Below are 16473 nucleotides of genomic sequence, written 5' to 3'. Positions count from 1 at the left end.
ATGAATCTGTGAAGCATCTCATAACATGGATGAAACTGGAGGACATTATGCTGACTGAAATACGTCAATCACAAAAGGACAAATATTGTATGAATCCTCTATTGTAAAAACCCATGAAAAAGTTTGCACACAAAAGGTAACGATGTTTGTTGCTCACCACGGATGGGAGGGGTGGGGGGGAAATACTAAATAGGCAATAGATAAGTGGTATCTTTGGTGAAGGGTGAGACAGTACACAATACTGGGGAAATGAGCACAACTTGTACAAGCAAAGGTCATGGAAGCTCCATAAGCACATCCAAACTCCCTGAGGGACTGAATTGCTGGGCAGAGGGCTGTGGAGACCATGATCTCGGGGAACATCTAGCTCAGCTGGCATAACACAGTTTATAAAGACAGCGTTCTACATTCTACCTTGGTGAGTAGCGTCTGGGGTCTTAAAAGCCTGTGAGCAGCCATCTAAGGTATTCCACGGGTCTCACCCCTTCGGGAGCAAGGGAGAATGAAGAGAACAGGATACAAGGCAAAAATTAGTCCGAAGGACTAATGGACCACAGCTTCAAAGGCCTCCACCAGACTGAGTCCAGTATAGCTAGATGGTGCCCATCTACCACCACTGACTGCTCTGACCAGTATCACAACAGAGGGTTCTGGACAGAGCTGGAGAAGGATGTAGAACAAAATTCTAACACACACAAAAAAGACCAGATTTACTGGCCTAAAGGAGACTGGAGAACCTCCGAGAGTATGGCCCCCAGACACCCTTTTAGCTCAGTTGTGAAGTCACTTCCAAGGTTCACTCACGTTCAGCCGGGGAGTGGACAGCCCCATAAAACCAAATGGGACTAACAAGGTATAGCAGTCAAGGGACAAGGGCTAGAAGGCAGAAGGGGACAGGAAAGCTGGTGATAGGGAACCCACGGTTGAGTAAGGACAGTGTTTATGTGTTGTGAGGTTGTTAACCATTGTCATAGGGCAACATGTGTACTAACTTTTTAATGAGAAACTATTTTGATCTGTAAGCCTTCATCTAAAGTGAGAATAGCAGCACGTTCGTAAGAGTGCAGTCGATGTCACTGAACTGTGCATCTAGACATTTTTGAAATGGTGTATCTTTGGCTATGTATATTTTCACCAAAAAAAAAAAAAAATGTCGAGAAGGGAGAGGATTGACATGTCATGGGGTTGTTAACCAATGTCATAAAACAATATGTGTACTACTGTTTAATGAGAAACTATTTGTTCTGTAAACCTTCACCTGAAGTACAATAAAAAAAAGAAAAAAAAAAAGAATGTTGTTGGTGTTTGGATTGGGATTGCATTGTATTTGTAAATTGCTTTGGGTAGTATTGTCATTTTCACAATGTTGAGTTTACCTATCCATGATCATGGTATGTTTTTCCATTTATGTAGATCCCTTTGGGTTTCTTGCAGTAGTGTTTTGTAGTTTTCTTTGTATAGGTCTTTTACATCCCTATTAAATTTATTCCTAAGTATTTTTTTTTAGGGGCTATTACAGATGGCATTGTTTTCCTGATTTCCTTTTCATTGTTCTCTTTATTGGTGTATAGGAATCCAACTGATTTTTGTATGTTTATCTTGTATCCCGCTGGTCTGCTGAATCTACTAGTCCCAGTAGTTTTCTTGTGGAGTCTTTTGGGTTTTCTATGTATAGTATTATAAAAAATATTAAAAAAACCAGACTCATAGCGACCCTATAGGAGACAGTAGTATTGCCCCATAGGGTTTCCAAGGAAGGCCTGGTGGATTTGAACTGCCAACCTTTTCATTAGCAGCTATAGCTCTTAACCATTACGCCACCAGGTTTTCCATGTAGTATCATATCATCTGCAAATAGGGACAGTTTTACCTCTACATTATCAATTTAATGCCCTTTATTTCTTTTTCTTGTCTTATCGCTATAGCTAGGCCTTCCAGCACAATGTTAAATAGGAGTGGTGAAAAAGGACATCCTTGTCTTTTTCCTGTTCTCAGGGGGAATGTTTTTAGCCTATCTACATTAAGAATGATGTTGGCTGCTGGTTTTGTATAGATGCCCTTTATTATGTTGAGAAATTTCCCTTCTATACATATTTTTTGAGATTTTTTTTATCAGGAATGGATTTTGGACTTTGTCAAATGCCTTTTCTGCGTCGACTGAGATGATCATGTGACTCTTTTATTTATGTGGTGGATTACATTGATTGATTTTCCAATGTTGAACCATCCTTGCGTACCTGGTATGAATCCTACTTGGTCACGGTGTATTATTTTTTTTCATATAATGCTGAATTCTAATTGTTAGAATTTTGTTGATAGTTTTTGCATCTATATTCATGACAGATATTGGTCTGTAATTTCCTTTTTTTGTGGTGCGTTTTCCTGGTTTTGGTATCAGGGTTATGTTGTCTTCATAGAATGAATTTGGAAATTTTGCTTCCTTTTCTGTGTTCAGAAATAGTTTGAGTAGTACTGGTGTAAGCTCTTCTCTGAATGTTTGGTAGAATTCTCCAGTGAAGCCATCAGGTGTTGGCCCCTAACTTTTGACGACCCCATGTACAACAGAATAAAATGCTGCTTGGTCCTGCTCCATTCCCGTGATCGGATGGAGATCAGATCATTGGCATCCATAGGGTTTTCATTGGCTAATATTCAGAAGTACATCACTAGGCCTTTCTTCTTAATATATCTTAGTCTGGAAGCTCTGCTGGAACCTGTTCAGCATCATAGCAACACACAAGCCTCCACTAACAGATAAGTGTTGTCTGTGCATGAAGTACATTGGGTGGGAATTGAACTCTAGTCTTGTGCGTGGAAGGTGAGGATTCCACCACTGAACCACCACTGTTCCCGTTGTAATAACCCTTCATGCACAGACAGGGCTCTGGGGTTGATATCTGCTGACTACATATTCCTGGAAGAATTCTTCCCTATTATTTTGTAGGTAAGTATGTTATTTGTTTCTCAGCATTAATCACAACTTGTAATTATTTTACTGATCTGTTTTTGGTTTTCTGTCTCCCTTTTGTACTGGAATGTAAACTCCCTGAGAGGAAAGACTTTGCCTCTATTTTCTTGCCCAGTACAGGTCCTAGTCCGGCACAAGGTGCTCAATACACATTTATTGAGTGAATAAATGAGTGAGAGAATGTGTTAGAAAATAAATGTATGTCAGTAGTTTTGGGGACTATTATATTTTTCTAATGAGAACTTATGCTCTCAGATCAGTCGTGAACTTTATCCAAAATTCAGGTTTATTTATTTTTTAATCTGTAAAAGGGGGACAATGCTTGGCCTGTCTAGCTCAGACATGGCAATCAATTTAAATGATATAAACACATAAAAGTGCATTGATATGTGTATAGCACTATATAAGGTAAAGAGGATTTAAGGTAAAGAAAGAACAAGGCTAAATATTCAAAGAAAGGAAGGACAGTCAGTTTGAGCAGGGGGAGTATTTTTTAAAATAGTATTTATTTATTTTTTTAACAAAAGCTAGAGGTAGGATCAGTCATGGCCTCTTCCAGAAATCACCACCACCGACAACAACAACCACAACAACAGCACCTAAACTCACTGGCTACTGTTCTATTTAACTTTTGCAAACAACCTTATATAGTATGTACTATTGTTATTCCATTTTATAAATGAAGACACAGGGCTTCATCTTGCCCATAGTGACACTGGAAGTGAAACAGATGGGATTCTAACCCAGGTAATTTGATGCCTCAGGTGTTAACTTCTGTAAGTAGACTAGTGTGGCTTAAGCAGACAGCTCAGCTACTCTGTTCTACAGTAGAGACTATGTTTAAATCAGCACAGAGCTACCTGTGCCCAGGAAGCCAAACAATAAATATTACTTCAGGATGAGGATCTCAGAAACCTCCCTATGTGTTCACCCACATAGCTAGATCCACCATTACTGAAAACAGTGAGAAAAAAGCTGTAAGTAGCTCTAGAAAGTTTTTATCTGGGTTTATATATATAGTAGATATTTATCTTTGGAGCACATTTTTATTTTCTAGAAAAATGAATATGACACTGCATGCATCGTAAAAACCTAAAATCCTTTTAGTATCCATATATCTCTTTGGAAGAGGAAAAACAATAAAAACAAATACAAAAAAAAAACCCAAAAAACTATTACTAGAAACTCCTCCTAAGGAAAGCTATATTCCATTCTAACGTGCTTGATGACACTTGATAAGTCATTCAACAGCCCTTTCTTATACCTACTTAAACGACTCTAAGCATCCAATTTATAATACTTATATTGCTTAAAAGAGGCACTTTGTTTACAAGGACATTGCTGAGAAGATGCATATGCATTAATTCCCCTCGTTCAGGATTTCCTCATTAACTTCCTAGCCTGACAGATGTTCTGAATATGAAAAATCTGTAACTCCCATTTTTAAAGTCATTGCCTATTGGAGTTAATGAGAAAGAAATGATACACAGCTCAAATAATTATGGCTTCTAGAATATGTGCAAACAGTTTTGCCTGGCTACCCCTGGATTTTCAACTTGGTGTTCCACTGCCTTGCTTGATTCTGCACAGAATTAAACACAGCTCCTGTGGACGCCTTGGTGTGCTGTGCAGCAAGAGGAATTTGAAGAAACATGGTCTGAATTAAAATGGTGTGCTTTGGAGACCTCTTTTCATGCTTTGCAAGGTTGATGGTAAAAGGAATAATTCGTTTACTGCAGCACACATCTATAACCATCTATTTCATAAGGCTGAAGATAATCAGCCCCCACTTTGGGCATCTGGTCAACATGTGGAAAAATGAGGTTTATGAGTTTAGTGTCATGTTTGTACTATTTTGTAAAAGCAAGAGCCTGGCCACCCACCCATGACTCTTCTACATATGTTGTTGTTAGCTGCCATCAAGTCAGCTCCATGTACACCCAGATGAAATCACTGTGACCCATAGGGTCTTTGGTGGCTGATTTTCAGAAGCAGATCACCAAGCTTTTCCTCCTAGTCTGTCTTAGTCTGGAGGCTCTGCTGAAACCCATTCATCAGCATCACAGCAACATACAAGCCTCCACTGATGAACTGGTGATGGCTGCTCATGAGGTGCATTAGACAGGAATCAAACCTGAGTCTCCAGGAGGGAAGATGAGAATTCCACCACTGAACTACCACGGCCCCCAATATGGTATAGTACAGTGATATTCTAAGTTAATATAAATGTGCCGTTCATTCCCAATAATTTTTTTTTTTTATTTTTTTTAACCTTGTGGCTCTGTCTTCATACCTAGAGGCTACAGAATTCTTCTTCACTGCTTGAGGGAAGGATAGTTACAGCAGAACACAAGAGTATAGCAGGAAAAAAAAAAAAAAGATTGACTACTTTTGAGTTTTAAAAGCCAATGTTATGTGGTCAGTACTAGGCTCTGAGCTTCAAAAGTTGGAGCTCTGAAGGTTTCAGGACATCAAGTGTGTGCCATATACCAAAGAATTAGAAGGATATGATTAAATCTAAGTTAGTCCCCTCACTCAGCCTCTAATAAAGATTTTCAGGATTGGAAGATGAAAAGAGAGACACAGAGAGGAAGCATGATAGTTTGATGCTAGTGTGTGCCCCTGAAAAGGGTCCTGGATTCCACAGCCTCCCCACCCTGGGTGACAGGTGGGCAGTGGAAGTCATCAAAAACAAAGCTGAGCCTGGAGAGGTCCTAAAGGCAAGAAAGAGAATCCACACTGCAGTAACCCTCATGTCTCCACATCTCTGGGCAGCAATGGACAAGGATCACTCCCAGAGATGGTTTCTTGGATAGTAAGTCACAGATACAACACCTACCTGTCAGTTTGTCATGCTGTAGTGGCTTGTGTGTTGCTGTGACACTAGAAGCTATGCCACTGATAAATCAAATACTAGCAGGGTCGCTCATGGTGGACAGGTTTCAGCAGAGCTTCCAGACTAAGACAGACTAGGAAGAAAGGGCCAGCAACCTACTTCCAAAAATTAGCCAGTGAAAACCCTATGGATTACAATAGACTATTGCCCTATGTAACGCTGGAAGATGAGCCCTCTAGTTTGGAAGACACTCAAAATATACAGTGGCTGCAACAATGGACTTGAGCGTACCAATAATAGTGAAGATGGTATAGGATCAGGTAGCATTTTGTTCTGTTGAACATGGGATTTCCAGGAGTCAGAGTCAACTCAACAGCAACTACCAACAACAAGAGGTCACGTGATTGATGCCAGAGGCCCACGGCAAAGTTACCTCACAAATAACTCCAGTGGCCTGGACTTACAAAGCCCATTGTAACAAAGTTTAAACCCCACAGAGTAGGTGGTATGAGGGACTCTGAAAAGACTGATTAAATTTCTAAAAATCCTTGGAATGGAGGTTTAAAAAAAGTTAAGTTATTGAAAACAATCAAAAGTTTTGTTTTTTGAACTACTGATTTTGTGACCTGAGATTTGCACCTACTATAATAGAAAGCCAAAGGAAAGGCTAGACTAATTATTGTTCTCAGAACCAAGCATTGTCTAATCAACATGCTTATCTTCACTCCAATTTATCCAGTGGAATAATTGACATAGCTGGTGACATGCTTACCTCGAGCAAAGGTTATCTTTTTGTTCTTAAATTCCTTTACAAAAAGAACTTCATTGATTTTAAAATAACACAGGAAGAGAAGCTTCAGATCTAAGTGAATTCAAAGCCAAGCCATAGAATTATAGCACCGCATTTAATGTTACAATAAGACTTTTTCTTGGCGGGGCAGGGGGGGACTATTACATATGGGAACTATCTTAGTTATCTAGTGCTGCTGTAACAGAAATAACCACAAGTGGATGGCTTTAACAAACAGAAATTTATTTTCTCACAGTTTAGGAGGCTACTCGTTGCTGTCTAGTCGATTTCAACTCATAGCAACCCTATAGGACAGAGTATAGAACTTCCCCCTAGGGTTTCCAAGGAGCGCTGATGGATTTGAACTGCCAACCTTTTCGTTAGCAGGTGAGCTCTTTAACCACTGTGCTGCCAGGGCCTCACTAGATGTCTAAATTCAGGGTGCTGGCTCTAGGGGAAGGTCCTTGTCTCTTTTCAGCCTTGACTCCTTGCTGATCTTCATGTGGCATGGCATCTATCTTGCCCTATCTCTGCTTTCTTCTTTGGTTGCTTGCTCAGTCTGCTCTTCTTATATCTCAATATAGATTGCTTTAAGACACCCTGCACTAATACTGACACATTACCATAACGAAGAAAACCCATTCCCAAATGGAATTATAATCACAGGTATAGGGGTTAGGATTTACAACACATAATTTTTTGGGGACATAATTCAATCTATAACAGAAATCCAATGTCTAGAAACATAATCATATTTTATAGGCATAGGATTTTTATTCAATACCCTATATTCCGAAAAGGATTTAAAGAGGCTTTCCAAGAAAACTGGGGATTTCAGATGTGACATTCAGATAAAACTGGGGACTTCAGATGTGACATTCAGATAATTTTAATTTGGGGAAATCCTACATTAATTGGCATCTTATCTACTTAAATTCTTTCTATTAGAAAACTCACCCAAATAAAACCCCAAAACCAAACCTGTTTCCTTTGTGTCAATTCCAACTCATGGTAACCCCATATGTTACAGAGTAGAACTGCTCCATAGAGTTTTCTTGGCTGTAATCTTTATGGCCGTGCTACTGGGCAGGGTAGGTTTGAACCATCAACTTTTAGGTTAGCAGCCAATCCACTTGCATCACCCAGGGATCACACCCAAATAGTTTCTATAAAATGCCTTTCTAAATCCACAAAGTTATATGCTTTATTATTGTGGTGATGATTCTGAGACATTTAATACCTATTTAACATTCACTATTAAATGGATGAATTAATCAATGAATAAAAGTTCTTAATAATCTTTGACACATGTTTGCTATCCCCAAACAGATAGCAACTACACATTGAGGAAGGAGAGAGAAGACAATTTAAGGGCCATGGTAGCAAAAGAAATGTCAACCAAGACTCTGATATTTAGAGATAAGTCAGAGCATCAAAAATTTAACAAAGAACCATAATAACACGCAACCACATAATGGGTGCTCATACAGACTAAATCATAATTAATCTATGTCAAGCCTCTCTTTAGGAAAGCACAAAGGTGTAAAAATGCATTTTATATTGATTCGCATCATAATGGCTTCAAAAAGTCTAAGAGGACCACGGGGTTAGACATTATTTATCTATAACATTTTAATGTGGATTCCTCAATCATGCTGAATAAATTAGGTGCCACTATACAACATCTATATAACAATTAAAGGTCAATTCAGAATAGAATAATAAAATGACAGGAAAAACTAATTACTATAGCCATAAATTCTTTCTGCACATATATTCTCAAAGCACTTGATCTACTTAAGTGTAATTCCTTTGTCCTGATAGTCTTGTTAACAAATTATATAGGCTCTGATGAACCTGGGCCCCAAATGAGAACAAAAGATATGAGAAATGCATGGTTTATCCATTAACAACATTTATTAACAGACTTTTCGGGCCCCATCAATAAAGATACCTTTTGGAGGAATAATTTGGAAATGGATAGTGGTGACAGTAGCACAATATGATGAATGTAATCAATGCCACTGAAATTGATTACTGTTGAATTGGCAAATGTTTTGCTATATATATTTCCACAGTAAAACAAGAAAAAAAGAAAGAAATAGACCTTTCACAAAACTATTGGCTTTGAGAAGAGAGGTATAAAGAAAAACACAGCTTAAGGATTCTGACCTTCCAAAATGTAAATATTTACCAGAGAATATTCTTTAGTCCCTGATATCCTTCCACACTAAACTGGTTGATAGGGACTCAAGTCAAAACCAAATTTGCTTATCATGTGACTTGAAAGCACTAGCAATGGAATACAATGGCTTGTTATGGAAAAAAAAAAAGTTACCAATTTATTCATCATCCGTCATCTCAAAAGGAAAACAAATCTCTGAAAGTCAAATTATTCCTTCATGAGATGATGGATTTTGAAACGCTGAGTTCCTTTTCAACAAGGAGGTAACTCTGATGAATCTGTATTCACAAAGTGGCATTTGGCAGAACAGTAAGGTTAGTTAGACAAACGTTCTGTGTAAGCCATAAGATATGACAGGGGGATAATTTTTATGGGCTGTCATGGGCAAATATGTTCAGATTCTCTAAACTTCCTTCTGAATTTGAAGAGTGGGCTTGAGAGTTAAGACCTTGGGGATAAAATGGTACAAGATTTGGGATATAAGGTACTGGTCATGTCCAAGGCCCAATGATGCTTGGACAGACTCTCTGGATAGCATGCTGAAATTCCCTAAGTCTTGTGCTTTTTGCTCAACTGAATGCATAAAGCTAGCATGTGGCCTGTCTACAAACTTTTAGATACAGTAGTATATCACTGTATAATGTGTGCCTCAGGGAAAAGTTCCTGTCTATACTTACGTGCTTATTTTCCTGTTGGGTTTGATATACACCCTTGATCTTCCTCAGGCCTGACATAAGACAATAGGTCTTCATGAAACCCTCGCAGGCATTCAGCCCAGAGCAGCAGATAATTGTTAGCATTACTGAACTATTGGAGTCCCTGGGTGGGGAACACAGTTAAGCGCTAGGCTGCTAACCAAAAGGTTGAAGGTTTCAGTCCACCCAGAGGTACCTCAGAAGAAAGATCTGACAATCTACTTCCAATAATCAGTCATTGGAAACCTTATGAAGCACAGTTTTGTTCTGACACACATGAGGTCACCATGAATTGGAATCAACTCTACAGCAACTGGCTTTTTTATTTTTTGGATGGGGGAGTTTACTGAGCTACTACTTGCATGATCTAATTTAATCCCTACATCAATTTTGGATGTAATTAAAGTTGTATTATTCCCATTTCAAAGATGAAGAAAGTCTTTGGGAGAATAAATATGTGGTCCAAATTCACACAGGGGTAGTCAGAGGTAGCCCTAGAGCACAAACCCAGGCCTCTTAGATGCCAAAACCCATGGCTTCTTATTCACTTTGGAATAGTGATTTTCCTGATTCCAAGATTATCTCAATCTGTTTTATCAGAGACATCACCTCATTTCTGTATTTTTCATTCTTTCCTTGACCTTACTATCTCCATAAAAACATGTTATTCCCAAAGAGATTATACTCTAAATTTGTCTTTGTGTCACAGCAACTTTATGCCAAGTTTCAAGAGTGAACGCACTCAGCCAGTGGGGTGGGGTTGCGGGAACATAAATTCAAGTTGAAATAATCACATCTGATCTTCCTGCCCCCAAACTACAAGTAGTCTGTAGGGCTGACTTTATTGGTGTGTATAGCTAGCAATATCTCCATGAGAAAATGTAACTGTATTTTGAAGTAGCATAAATCGCATTTAAAAAAAGAAAAGAAAAGAAAAAAAAACAAAAAACAAAGAAACCTCATTGCTGTCGAGTCAATTCGGACTCATAGCAACCCTATAGGACAGAGTAGAACTGTCCCATAGGGTTTCCAAGAAGCAGCTGGTGGATTCGAACTGCCGACCTTTTGGTTAGCAGCCAAGCTCTTAACTACCAGGGCTCCATAAGTGGCATTCCAAAAAAAAAAAAAAAAAAAAAAACCCAAACCCATAGTCATTGAGTTGAGTTGATTCTGACCCATAGCAACCCTATAGGTCAGAGCAGAACTGCCCCATAGAGTTTCCAAGGAGTGCCTGGTTGGATACAAACTGCCAACCTTTTGGTTAGCAGCCATAGCACTTAACTACTATGCTACCAGGGTTTCTATAAATGGCATTAGCACCTGTCAAATGGAGTTGGGTTTTTAGTGAAAGCTTGGACCCTACATAAATATACTTACTCAACTCATGTCCCCTTGGGGGATGGCAGCTGGGATAACTCATGATCAGAATATGTCACAGTCAATGACGTTCATTACACATACATGAAAATTAGGTTACTTCCAGCAAAGCTGGGAAGAAAAAGTCTAGGTTGCAGGGTTAGGAGACCCTGAGATTGGGTACCAAGGAAATTGAGATGTTTTTAAAACTCTGGAGAATGTGGTAGGAGTCCCTGGGTGGTGCAAATTGTTAACACACTCTATTCCTAATCAAAATGTTGGTTTCCCCCATTAGATTCTAAGCAGCACGAAAGCAGGGTCCTTACCTAGTTCGGTCACCATCATATAGCCAGTGCCTAGCACAGTGCTTATCAGAAAGGAGTTGCTCACTAAATATTTGTGAGCAAATAAATGAATGGATGTGCAGTTTTCCTTCCGACTACTTCATAGATATAAATGTATATATGCATATCTCACCCACACACATACATTTTATTTGGAATATTCATGCCAGGTTACATACGAAGCTCAGTGAATATTTTTAGTGTATTTTAAATAGCAAGTGACTTATTAACTTAGACCTTGTGAAAATCTTTTAGAATTCTCATTACTCTAAACCAAAGCACTTTGTTTCATTAATCAATTATACTGTCCATGGTAACAGTTAAACTGATGCTGGTATGGGATTTGTCAGAGATTTTTGTCTATGCAAAAATGACTTCATACTCCTGGCTAGAATACGAACTAATATTTATCAGTGTGAGCATTCAAAGCAACATGATCCTTCTGCATTCAAAGAATCAATGAAAATGTCAATTACTGCTAGTTGGACAGGCAGAAAAGGATACATTCTTGTCTGTATTTCTCTTGTCCTGCAAGACTTATGCTCTTATTCCATTTTTCTGAACAATCTAGTAAAATTCAATTTACTTTTTCAATTTGTCCCCATCCAAGCTTCCTTCTGTCAGCGATGCAGTCATTTCAATGCTGGCCACATAGAGTAATGGGGGAAGGACAAAGAGAATGAAATTACCTGTGCATTTGCGATCCGTGTCTTCTTTTTTTGACCCACTAATCGTCAACTTGCAGTTGAAGTTTTCTTCCCAGTATTCAGCAAACCATACATTTCTTCTGTTGTTTTCAAGTGTGCGGGACGTAAAGTAGGCATCAAACCCTAAACGAAGTTAAATGAAAAAAGTCAGCACTTGCAGGGCACTGTTGGCATGTCTGGAAATAAAAACAACAGTGATGGTTTTCTGTTTTAGTAGACTGGATGCTCTTTTCTGTCAATCAAATAATAATAATAATAGTAATAAAGTCAACAGAAGAGGAAAAAAAATATTCTAATGCTAACTTATGGCTAAAGCACTAGCTCAATCTGTCAGGCAGATATATGGCCAACAAGTAACATTTTCACAATGAAATCTGCATTAGAGACCTTAGAGATGACAAAATGAACACAACATACCTTGCATCTCTAGTCAACTAGTCCAGGAGCATCTTCATCATCATCAAGATAATAACTAATAATTTTAATGTTTACTATGTACCATACTGTATGCTAAGTGCTATGTATACAGATTCTTTCTTTTATTCATCTCAACACTCTATGTGGTAGTAACTATCATTATTCCCATTTTGCAGATGAGAAAACAGAAGATTAGAGGAATTAGTAAGGCACCAAAGGCTAAGCATTATACCAAATTCTGTCTCCCTGATCATGTCAGTTACAGACCTGTGAATATAATTTTAAGAACATTTTTTGTTTAGTAATTTACCATATTATTGACTTCCTATCCCAAATGGAAAATAAAAGTTTTTGAAAAGGTTGTAGGTAAACTGAGTCCAACACAGAGCTTAATAATATTCATGGAGAATGTCTAGGATATCTGGTGTTGAGTCTGTCATGTAAAGAGCTTGGGAGTCATCATTCCTGTCCTCACAAGAAAAAGGTTGAAAAATTGAATATCAAAAACTCTTCTTAGAAGCATCAGATAATTTAGGTCATAGAGCAAACTACTGCCCTGGAGAGACAGAGATGCAGATACAGAAAATAAATACTATCAGGAGGAGAAATCACCACTGCTGGATCCAGTATCAGGTAGCAATACTTAAAGGGTAATTAACTAACTACTAGAGGTAGACTAGATTGAGATATTAAAACTCCTGAAGTCCCAGCCTTGGGGGCCCCCATACTTTCATAAGTTTTACCTCCAGGAGTTGTAGTAGGTCTCACTGTGGAGCTAGAGAAAAATCTTCTCATACTTCTGACAGGGTACAGACGGGAAAAGTGACCATTGTAAATAGTGCCCTACTGTCCTTGAGAACAACCTTGCCTCAAGGGAAACTATTTTAAAAGAGCCTAACTGATGTGGAAAAAGAGAATTACCCACTCCAGCAGCATCTAGCATTCCTGTTTCACTTAAGGGGTGAGTAAAAAGGCTGAGAAGCCCTGGTGGCACAGGCTCACTAAAAGACTGAGATATAATCACAGGATTATAGAATGCTTTCTCCCTCCTTCCTCCGTACCTTAGCATCATATCAACATCAGCAAAGCTTTACAGGGGATTACAATTGAAAGGACCCGAGTTCCTTTTGCCCAACACATCATGTCTAACTTTCAACCAAAAATTATGAGGCACGCTAAAAGGCAGAAAACAGTCTGAGGAGAAAGGGCAAACATCAGAACCAGACTCAGATATGGCAGATATTTTAGAATTATCAGACCAGGAATTCAAAATAACTGTGATTAATATGCTAAAGATTCGAATGGAAAAAGTGGAGAACATGAAAAAATAGATGGGTAATGTAAGCAGAGATATGGAAACTAACAAAGAATCAAAAGGATATTTTGGAAATCAAAAATACTGTAATAGAAATGAAGATAGCCTTGGATGGACATATCAGTAGACTGGATACAGCTGACGAAAGAATCAGTGTGCTTCAATATAGACCAACAGTAACTTCCCAAACCAAAAAGTAAAGAGGGGAAAAAAAATGGAACAGAATGTCTAAGAACTGTGGGAGAGTTCTCAATTACCACAGGTTCACCATACACATAACGGGAATACCAGGAGAAGAAATAGAGAAAGGAAGAGAAGAAATATTTGAAGTAATGATGACTGAGAATTTTCCAAAATACTGAAAAACATCAAACCACAAATCCATAAATCCCAGGGAACACCAAGCAGCATAAATGCCAAAAAAAAAAAAAAAAAAAAAAAAAAAAAAAAAAAAAAAATGACCTACACCCAGGCATATCATATTCAAACAGCAGAAAATCAAAGAGAAAGAGGATATCTTGAAAGAAGTCAGAGGTAAAAAACACCTTACTAAAAAGAAACAATAAGAATTACATTAGGTTTGTCTTCAGAAACCATGCAAGCAAGAAGAGCATGAAATATTTAAAGTGTTGAAAGAAAAACAAAAGCAAGAAACACCAACCTAGAATTCTGTATCTATTATCCTTTAAAAGTGAAGGAGGAGTAAAGACCTTTTCAGACAAACAAAAATTGAGGGAATTTTCAGCCATTAAACCTGCTTTGTAAGAAATATTAAAAGAAATTCTTCAAAGATAAGGAAAATTATTTAGGTCAGAAACTCAGGTCTGCAAAAAGAAAGAAAGAGCATAAGAGAATAAACGAAGATGTATAGATATATAAATATATATTTCCTATTCTTAACTGATCAAACAGATAACAGTAGTGTAAAATAATAATAGCAACAATATATTAGACGATTACAGCTTATGGATGATTGAAATTTATGACAATGTTATAAGTGATGGAAGAGAGAAATTGTGAATACTCTTTTATAAGGTAACTGTACTACTAGTAAAGTGGTAATTGTTATTTGAAAGTAGACTTAGATTAATTGTAAATGTAAATGGAAAATTCTAGGGCAATTATATATATATAATTGATATCCTAAGAAAGGAGACAAAATGTAATCCTGCAAATTATCCAATTAAAACCAGAGAAGGCAAAAATAAAATTAAAAAAGTGAAGACCAAAACCAAAGAACACAGGTCATGAATAAAAAAAGCTACAAATACAGTAGATATTAATTCGATTATATCAATAACCACTTTAAATGTGAAGGGTTGAAAAATATCAATTAAAAGAGAGAGACTAGTAGAGTATATTAAAAAACAAGACCCAAATTTATGTTGTCTACATGGAACTCACTTTAAATATAAAGATGCAGATAGATTTAGATTAAAATAAAAGGATGGAAAAAGGTATACTATGATAACACTAACAAAAAGAAAGCTGGGGTAAATATATTAATTTCAGATGAAGCTGATTTCAGAGCAAGGACAATTATCAAGGATAAAAGAGGCACTAAACCAAAAATCAAATCAAACCCATTGACATAGAGTCCATTCCAACTCATGGCGACTTCATGTGTTATAGAGCAGAACCAAGCTTCACAGGATTTTTTTTTTGGCTGTGATCTTTAGGAAAGCACGTTGCCAGGCCTTTCTTCCAGGGTGCCACTGTGTGGGTTTGAACTGCTAACTTTTTTTTTTTTTTTGGGGTAGTAGTCAAGCGGAAACTATTTGCACCACCCAGGAACCGTAAAAGGGGCATTACATAATAATAAAGGAGTCAATTCTCCAAGACATAATAATCGTAAATATGCACGAGCCTAAAAAAAGGATGGCAAAATATCTGTAACAAAATCAGATAGAACGAGGCAAATCTACTATTACAGTCAGAGAATTCAACACCTCTCTGTTAGTAATTGACAGACCCAGCAGGAACAAAATCAGTAAGAATATAGCCGAACTGAATAAACCATCAATCGACTGGATCTAGTTGACGTTTATAGAATACTCCATCCAACAATAAAAAAAATACACTTTCTTACTCAAACTATTTCAGAGCATAGAAAAAGAAAGGATACTTCCGAATTCGTTCTATGAAGCCAGCATAACCCTGACACCAAAACCAGGCAAAGACACCACAAAAAAAAAGAAAATTACAGACCAATATATCTCATGAATATAGATGCAAAAATTATCAACAAAATTCTAGCCAATAGAATTCAACATCATATCAAAAAAATAATATACCATAACCAAGTAGGATTCATACCAGGTATGCAAGGATGATTCAACATTAGAAACTCAATCAACGTAATCCACCACATAAATGAAAGAATCACATGATCATCTCAATTGATGCAGACGAGGCATTTGACAAAGCCCATCACCCATTCCTGAAAAAAACTCTCAATGAAATAGGCATAGAAGGGAAATTTCTCAACATAATAAAGGGCATCTATGCAAAACCAACAGCCAACATCATTCTTAATGGAGAGAGGCTGAAAACATTCCCTCCGAAAACAGGAACAAGACAAGGATGCCCTTTATCTCCACTCCTATTTAACATTGTGCTGGAAGTTCTAGCTAGAGCAATAAGGCATGAAAAAGAAATAAAGGGCAGCCAAATTGGTAATGAAGAAGTTCACCTGTCCCTGTTTGTGGATGATATGATACTATACATAGAAAACCTTAAAGACTCCAAGAGAAAACTACTGGAACTAATAGAAAGATTCAGCAGAGGACCAGGATACAAAATAAACATACAAAAATCAGTTGGATACACCAATAAAGAGAACTATGAAAAGGAAATCAGG

The 16473-nt window shown here is 37.6% G+C and overlaps 1 protein-coding gene across 2 annotated transcripts in view; it reads right to left on the bottom strand.

The window, feature by feature from the left end:
- GRM7 (glutamate metabotropic receptor 7) overlaps nucleotides 1–16473 on the bottom strand; it is a 1123177-nt gene that overhangs the window by 393207 nt on the left and 713497 nt on the right. For both annotated transcript variants that reach the window (XM_004368286.1, XM_004368287.1), the window contains exon 5: nucleotides 11864–12004. In XM_004368286.1, coding sequence (XP_004368343.1) covers nucleotides 11864–12004 — 141 coding nt within the window. The remainder of the gene's footprint in view (nucleotides 1–11863; nucleotides 12005–16473) is intronic.

This window comes from Trichechus manatus, unplaced genomic scaffold (genome assembly GCF_000243295.1).
Source record: "Trichechus manatus latirostris isolate Lorelei unplaced genomic scaffold, TriManLat1.0 scaffold00001, whole genome shotgun sequence".
NCBI lineage: Eukaryota > Metazoa > Chordata > Mammalia > Sirenia > Trichechidae > Trichechus > Trichechus manatus.
Note: the sequence above shows the minus strand (reverse complement) of the source record. Positions and strands in the feature narration are given on the sequence as shown.